Source organism: Triticum dicoccoides, chromosome 6B, assembly GCF_002162155.2.
Source record: "Triticum dicoccoides isolate Atlit2015 ecotype Zavitan chromosome 6B, WEW_v2.0, whole genome shotgun sequence".
NCBI classification, from domain to species: Eukaryota; Viridiplantae; Streptophyta; class Magnoliopsida; order Poales; family Poaceae; genus Triticum; species Triticum dicoccoides.
The window spans coordinates 21,788,023-21,796,604 of NC_041391.1; the positions used below are offsets into that span (position 1 = coordinate 21,788,023).

Genomic DNA, 8,582 nt, shown 5'->3' on the forward strand with positions numbered 1-8,582 from the left:
TTGTGACTATGCATGATTCGTTGGGTTCAGTGTTTGACAAGTTCAAGTTCATCTACAGTGGTTACATGCAATGAGGGGTACGATGACCGAGGCAGTATGGCAGAGGAGCCAATATGTGCCAACAATTGAAGAGTACATGAAAAATGCAGTTCCTTCTTATCTTATGGGCCCCATTCTGTTCCCAACATTATATTTTTTGCGAGAAAATCTCAAGGCTACTGTTGTCAAAGATCACGAATACAATGAGTTATATCGGCTAATGAGCACTTGTGGCCGTCTCCTGAATGACAGTCAAAGTTTTGAGGTATTTGCAGACTTTACGACAAAATATGTCAATATTCCTAAAAGATTTTTACATAGCTGACAAAAATATGGATGCTTTCAGCATATAATTAAATCACCTGTATTAATATGAAATTATTTTTTACTCAATTCAAGTATAAGATTTTTCAGCATCACAACCTTAGTGTATATAATTTTACTGCCTATGGGATTGAGAACTCTGGATTTATACTAGCATAACCTGCAAATTGATTAACTTTGTTTTTAGTTTTAGTACGAAATATAAATGCAAAATATAACAAGGAAGGTGCATTACAAATATGTCTATTTAAGAGTGGGGGTACATAATCCCATCCCAGGTGTACAATCGATTCAATTTTGTGTTACATTAAACGTGGGAGCACATACTCCCAGGTGCACAAAAGCATTTTTCTATATATTTGTATGTATTTTAGTATATATAAAGGGACATTGAGTGTGACGGAAATTACATTTGAAGGGTATTACAATTTACAACATTATTCATCTACTTCTGCAGAGGGAGGGCAGCGAAGGCAAACTGAACATAGTCCATCTGCTTATTCTTCACAGTGGTGGTTCTATGTCTATGGAAGACGCCCTAGGTGTGGTGCACAAGTCCATAGATACTTGCAGGAAAGATCTGCAAAAATTGGTTTTTAGGAAAGGAAGCGTCGTTCCGAGAACATTCAAAAAGCGGTTCTGGAACATATGCCAGACTAACTTCGTGTACTACCGCGAGACAGATGGATTTAGCTCGCCAACTTCATTGAACAGCCTAGTGAATGCAGTTATCAATGAGCCTCTCAAAGTACCAAATTAGCAATCCATCGTCCGCTAGCTGTTTCATCCAATAGTATACGGACTACCTGTGTCGAATAAAGCCATCTACACTTCCGGTTTCGTCAGTTGAACTGTTTGAGGTTTTTCTCCTGAGTTTAATAAGAAATCCAGCCGTTTTTTCGTTGTGTTCTCAGCTCGCGGATTGTGCAGATCTGTTATGTTCATCTGTGATTCAGAATAAAAGGGGAACAATAAAAGCAGCAAGTTGAACGCTGCGCCAAAACCTCTCTGGTGTGCTCTCCCCCCGGGCATTAAGATAGAAGTCTGGCTTGCCTCCTTTAAACATGGACGAGCCATATGCATTGCTAATGCAGGAGGTAATAGCACTGCAGGTCCTGAACTTGTCATGAAGGTGATGGTTTAGTCCTCAAACTTGAAAAAGCAGATTATTTGGTCCTTGAACTTGTCATGCAGGTGCAAGTTTAGTCCTGGGCGAATCACAGCTCGCCAAGTGGAGCCAGGTGGGCAGCGCCGCACATTTTGCAATTTCCCCCCTGCCTTCAGCCTTAATCTACCCGCACTACACCTCGTTCGCGCTTGCACTGCTATTACCTCATGTTGAAACCAGCCGCAGTCCATGCATGCTTGGTGATCAGCGACGATGGACCTTGCACAAAAATGGAAATGGGCAGTCTGGACTCTGGAGCTGGGTAGCAGCGGGCAGGCTTTTTTTCACGTGCCTACGCGGCTACGCCAGAGATGGTTTACGTACATGCATAGATTATATTTACCCTAAAGCCACACACACAAAAAAACCGTCGTAAAGTACTCAACTACAATACCACAAAATGTGTTTAGATCAGTCCCGGTCAACTCATGAACAAGGATAAAGCCGAGTTTCTTTTCTTCGGATTAGCGGAAAGGTTCGCCCAGCAAAAGAAGCAACCAAGGTAATTAGAGAGATGACATATGCCGACGAATGCAACGATGAAAGAACTTATGAGTTAGTTGATTGAAAGAAGAACCAAATTAAGGACGGCCAGGGGTGACGATGACGCTGATAGTTATGCATGTGCATAACTTTCTAACTTTTTTAGCATTGTCGGATCATGCCCGGTGCTGATAATTGTGCATGTGCCTAAATTGGTTAATTATTTAGCACAGTGTAAGCAAAGTAAAGCAAACTTGGTAGTTTTTCCAAGCACCTACACTGTATGTTTTTTTTTCTTCTTTTACTAAAAAGGGGATGGCCCCGGCTGATAATGCACACAATCATTTTATTAAACTTAGTAACCGTGTACCAGCCATTTTATCGCATGATGCACTGTACGCACTCTTGTATGGCAGGGTTGTGGGAAAATGTTAATGCACGGCTATGAAAACCCGCTTTCTCAGATATTAAATTAACCATTATTCATTTTTATTCTAGACCTTGCCAGTCACCGTGAATAAAAAGAATTAGCCGTGTTGTTAAAATAGTAATGTGTATGTGACTTCCTAGAAAAAGGAATGCGCCTTTTTATGAACACACGCACGTGTGAAGAAAAAAATGCACAAATAATTTCTGACATCGTTGCTATATTTTGTCTTGGATTCTTTAGTTTGACGTATTGTTCTTAAATTTCCAACTTAGGAATACCATGCCTGTCACAAAGGCATACGCCTCATCTAGGATTGATTCTCATCCATTCGTCCTTAGACAATTGAAATAGGTTTTTGGTTGACTTTACACATTTATGTAAGCTCTATTTAGAACACAAAATGAAACGGTTGGAAATAAATAAGGAGATCACATTCTCTCTTCTGTTTGTGTTGTCCATGTCTTCTATGACATTGTTCCAACAAGGTGATATTAGTAGAGAATAAATGAATCAAACTCTTAAGACTCTCTCGAGTGCCTCTAGATCTTTGAAGAGTTAGCTCTTGATTTAACAACACTGTTCTAGGACATTTCTTGCACACGCTTGTCCAGAATAATAGTGACTATGTTTTTGTTATTGGGTTCTTGACCGACGTGCTGTTATTGGATCACATTCATATTATTGGGCTCAGATAAAAAACATTGTAGTCCCGTGACTAAATAATCCCACCTCGAGTTCTCATATCGAATCTAAACAATTTATATACGTTCAAAAGTTGCTTGAATATCAACTAGGAGACTCAGGAGTCAACGAACAGAGATTAGAATGGATCTCTAAAGAATACTGGAAGGAACTAACTCCCATGCATGGTAGAAAAAGGAGAAAGTTGCACCGTCGTATCCATAATTAACTCTCATGTATGGGGAACACGTTTGACCCATCGACAATAAGCTAGTGCCATCGGCAATATTAACAACTACAGTAAATTACATTATGTTTAACGAGGAAAGTTTTTTCCTAAACAAAACAATCAAACACGATCGATCCGACTCCGGTACTGCAGGTCCCTGACTCGAACGAGGTGTAGTGCGGGTTGATTAGGGCTTAAGGCAGGGGGGAATTGCAAAATGTGCGGCGCTGACCAGCCCAGCCCAGCTGGCTCCACTTGGCGAGCTGTGATTCGCCTAGGACCAAACTTGCACCTCCATGACAAGTTCAAGGACCAAATAATCAGCTTTTTCAAGTTTAAGGACCAAACCATCACCTCCATGACAAGTTCAGGGACCTGCAGTGCTATTACCTCCTAATGTAGCTAGCTTGGATTTGATTACCTGATGGCTTGTTCAGCATAGCAACGTCATCCAGTACAGGCTGGGACAATAAGGTTGCTCTTCCCTCTATTTATTCTTTTCTTTTCTTGGCAAACATAACGGGAAAATCCTATTGGCCGCTCGTTGCGGCAAACTGCCGGCGCTTCGCACACAGCGAGTGACCGAACGATGCTTTTGGGCCGGCCCACTTACGTACGTAGCATACAAACTGCCCACTCCGGTTTTATGAACCTTCTAGAAGGTTCCATGAACCGTTTTTTTTCTTTTATTGGTTTTCCACTTTTTTTTCACTTTCCTGATTGTTTTTTCGTTTTCTGTTTCTTTTTCATTTTTCCTTTTTTGTTACCTTTTCTTTTTCATGTTTCTTTTTCTTTTTCAGAACATGTTTGCAGTTTTACAAAAAAAAAGGATTTTCTTTTTTATTTATTTTTCTTTTCTTCTCTTTTTTCTTCAAAAAGATCGAAATTTTGAAATTTTGTTCATCTTTTCAAAAAATGTTCAGCTTTTGAAAAAATGTTCTCAAAATTCAAAAATTGTTCTTGTTACACAAAAATGTTCAAAAAATTAGAAATTCAAAAAATGTAGCAGATTGCAATATTTTGTTCACTTTTTAAAAAAATGTTCACGCTTCCAAATTTGTTCAGGATTTTTCAAAATTGTTCTTCGTTTCAAAATTTGTTCTCATGATTCAAAAAATGTTCGTGCTTTAAAAAATTGTTTGTGCTTCCAAATTTGTTCGGGATATTTCAAAATTGTTTTCCATTTCAAAATTTGTTCTCAAGATTCAAAAATGTCCGTGGTTGAAAAAATAGTTGGCGCTTCCAAATTTGTTCTCAAGATTCAAAATCGTTCGTGCTTTAAAAAATTTGTTCACAAATTCCAAAAATGTTCATGTCTTCGAAAAATGTTTTGGGAAATTCGAAATGTTTGGGTTTTCAATTCTATTCTGTTTTTCAAAAAAGTGTTCGCAAATTTGAAAAACGTTCTCGTATTCAATTAATTTGTCCATTGAAAAATGAAATTACGAAAATGTTCTAATTTTAAAATTATTGTTCACAAATTTTGAAGTGGTCGCATTTAAACAAAATGTTCGCAATTTCAGTTTTCTTCCTTTTTTATTCCAAAAAATGTTTTCGGTTTCATACAATGTTCTAAGTTTTAAATTTTGTTCACAAATTATAAAATGGTTGCGTTTCAGAAAATATTTACTTTTTGCCAAAAGAATTCACGTTTGATTTTTTTTAAGTATAGCCTTTGTCGCGGTTTATAGTTCATATTTGTTGGGCTACCTTTTTTGACACGAAATCTTAGAAACTATAGTGGCTACCTACTTGTGTTGACAGGTGCCTCGCTCACACCTTGGTTCATCGTAATTTTGCGTATTCAGATTTTATGTTTTCTCGCTACTGTTAATTTCTTTAGGTTCGCGCTGCCAATTTACCCTAAGAAGTAGCTAGTTGGGGCGGCTAGCTCATCGCGCTTAGAAATAGGAAGTCTCGGGTTCGATTCCAGTACCCTTTTCCTTTTTCGCGATTTTTAACCTACGAATGTGGCGCACCCGCAATATGGGCCGGCCCAGCCAAGCTGCTTGTTTGCGAAACGCCGACTGCTTGCCGCAGCGAGCGTCCAATAGGAGTTCCTAACATAACGCTCATCGTGGAAGAGCTGCTAGCCTCTTCAGTTGTGGGCCTGTTGGGCTGTAAGAGGGCCTAGATTATGGTGCTCGCGCTCGGTCCGCGGGCTGAGCATTCAGTTGCTATTTCTCAAATATAACATAGCCTGCTCCCGTGCATGCTTTTAGTACCACATCGCCTGAGGAAAGGAAACATGAGCTGCTTATATACCGGTCTACGGACCTCGTTGTCACCGCATGGGACATGCGGTTAGCAAAATCAAAATTCATATAGAATTAAGAATTCTCCTTAGGCATCTGCTTGTTTCGGCCATTAGCTTGGTTGTCTCATTACATGCCGTACTGCCTAATTTGGCTCATTTATCAGTTTTTGGAGTGCTTGCTTTTTTTTCGCACCTCTGCCCCCTTCAATACATCTGTTTGAGCAAGTACTATGGATCGCAGGAAGTATTATTCTTTGGAAAAAGGCAGTCACAAGATGATAATACCTTAAAGCATCATCAATTAATTATAATTACCTAGTCCATTTATTCAGGAGTTTTTTTACTAGTTGCAGGGACTTGAGAACTATTTATTCTCCGGCGCAACCGGGGCATCTATTTTCCAACCATCAAATCTTAGATCTGCCTATTTGGCACATTTATCCAAGGATGTGTCAGGGAACTCGACACCTATTTATTCGCCCTGTAACCATGGCATCTATTTCCTAACCGACAAATCCACACAAACATGGAGTGACTTGCTTTTGTCGCACTTCTTGTTGGGGAACGTTGCATAAAATAAAAAAATTCCTACGTTCACCAAGATCCATCTATGAGTTCATCTAGCAACGAGAGAGAGATGCATCTACATACCCTTGTAGATCGCGTGCGGAAGCGTTCAAGAGAACGGGGTTGAGGTAGTCATTCTCGTCGTGATCCTATCACCGGAGATCCTAGCGCCGAACGGACGGCACCTCCGTGTTCAACACACGTACGGTCAGCGTGGCGTCTCCTCCGTCTTGATCCAGCAAGGGGGAAGGAAAGGTTGATGAAGATCCAGCAGCACGACGGCGTGGTGGTGGATGCAGCAGGACTCCGGCAGGGCTTCGCCAAGCAACTCCGGGAGGAGGAAGAGGTATAGCAGGGGGAGGGAGGCGCCAAGACTTAGGGTGCGGCTGCCCTCCCTCCCCCCTCCTTTATATAGGCCCCCCGGGGGGGGCGCCGGCCCTGGAGATCAGATCTCCAAGGGGGGGCGGCGGCCAGGGGGTGGAGTGCCCCCCAAGGCAAGTGGGGTGCGGCCCCCACCCTAGGGTTCTCAACCCTAGGCGCAGGGGGGGCCAAGGGGGGGCGCACCAGCCACTAGGGGCTGGTTCCCCACCCACTTCAGCCCACGGGGCCCTCCGGGATAGGTGGCCCCACCCGTTGGACCCCCGGGACCCTTCCGATGGTCCCGGTACAATACCGGGTGATCTCGAAACTTTCCCAATGACCGAAACAACACTTCCTATATATAATTCTTTACCTCCGGACCGTTCCGGAACTCCTCGTGACGCCGGGGTCTCATCCGGGACTCCGAACAACATTCGGTTTGCTGTATACTCATATTCATACAACCCTAGCATCACCGAACCTTAAGTATGTAGACCCTACGGGTTCGGGAGACATGCAGACATGACCAAGATGGCTCTCCGGTCAATAACCAATAGCGGGATCTGGATACCCATGTTGGCTCCCACATACTCCTCGATGATCTCATCGAATGAACCACGATGTCGAGGATTCAAGCAACCCCATATACTATTCCCTTTGTCAGACGGTATGTTAGTTGTCCGAGATTCGATCGTCGGTATCCCAATACCTCGTTCAATCTCGTTGCCAGCAAGTCACTTTACTCGTACCGTAATGCATGATCCCGTTACCAGACACTTGGTCACTTTGAGCTCATTATGATGATGCACTACCGAGTGGGCCCAGTGATACCTCTCCGTTATACGGAGTGACAAATCCCAGTCTCGATCTGTGTCAACCCAACAAACACTTTCGGAGATACCTGTAGTGCATCTTTATAGTCACCCAGTTACGTTGTGACGTTTGGTACACCCAAAGCACTCCTACGGTATCCGGGAGTTACACGATCTCATGGTCTAAGGAAAAGATACTTGACATTGGAAAAGCTCTAGCAAACGAACTACATGATCTTTGTGCTATGCTTAGGATTGGGTATTGTTCATCACATCATTCTCCTAATGATGTGATCCCGTTATTAACGACATCCAATGTTCATAGTCAGGAAACCATGACTATCTGTTGATCAACGAGCTAGTCAACTAGAGGCTCACTAGGGACATGTTGTGGTCTAAGTATTCACACGTATATTACGATTTCCGGATAATACAATTATAGCATGAATAAAAGACAAATATCATGAACAAAGCAATATAATAATAATCCTTTTATTATTGCCTCTAGGGCATATTTCCAACAGTCTCCCACTTGCACTAGAGTCAATAATCGAGTTACATTGTGATGAATCGAACACCCATAGAGTTCTGGTGTTGATCATGTTTTGCTCGCGGAAGAGGTTTAGTCAACGGGTCTGCGACATTCAGATCCGTATGTACTTTGCAAATATCTATGTCTCCATCTTGAACATTTTCATGGATGGAGTTGAAACGACGCTTGATGTGCCTGGTCTTCTTATGAAACCTGGGCTCCTTGGCAAGCGCAATAGCTCTAGTGTTGTAACAGAAGAGAGTGATTGGCCCCGACGCATTGGGTATGACTCCTAGGTCGGTGATGAACTCCTTCATCCATATTGCTTCATGCGCTGCCTCCGAGGCTGCCATGTACTCTACTTCACATGTAGATCCCGCCACGACGCTCTTCTTGCAACTGCACCAGCTCACTGCTCCACGATTCAACATATACACGTATCCGGTTTGTGACTTAGAGTCATCCAGATCTGTGTCGAAGCTAGCATCGACGTAACCCTTTACGACGAGCTCTTCGTCACCTCCATAAACGAGAAACACGTCCCTTGTCCTTTTCAGGTACTTTAGGATATTCTTGACCGCTGTCCAGTGTTCCTTGCCGGGATTACTTTGGTACCTTCCTACCAAACTTACGGCAAGGTTTACATCAGGTCTGGTACACAACATGGCATACATAATAGATCCTATGGCTGAGGCATAGG

The 8,582-nt window shown here is 42.3% G+C and overlaps 1 protein-coding gene across 1 annotated transcript in view; it reads left to right on the forward strand.

Moving 5' to 3' along the window:
* The window catches only part of LOC119323942 (ent-kaur-16-ene synthase, chloroplastic-like), a 9,629-nt gene extending 8,435 nt beyond the window's left edge, over positions 1-1,194 (forward strand). Inside the window, exons 13-14 of the mRNA XM_037597653.1 lie at positions 59-304; positions 821-1,194. Coding sequence (XP_037453550.1) covers positions 59-304; positions 821-1,123 — 549 coding nt within the window. The 3' untranslated portion in view covers positions 1,124-1,194. The remainder of the gene's footprint in view (positions 1-58; positions 305-820) is intronic.
* Positions 1,195-8,582: the final 7,388 nt, after the last annotated feature.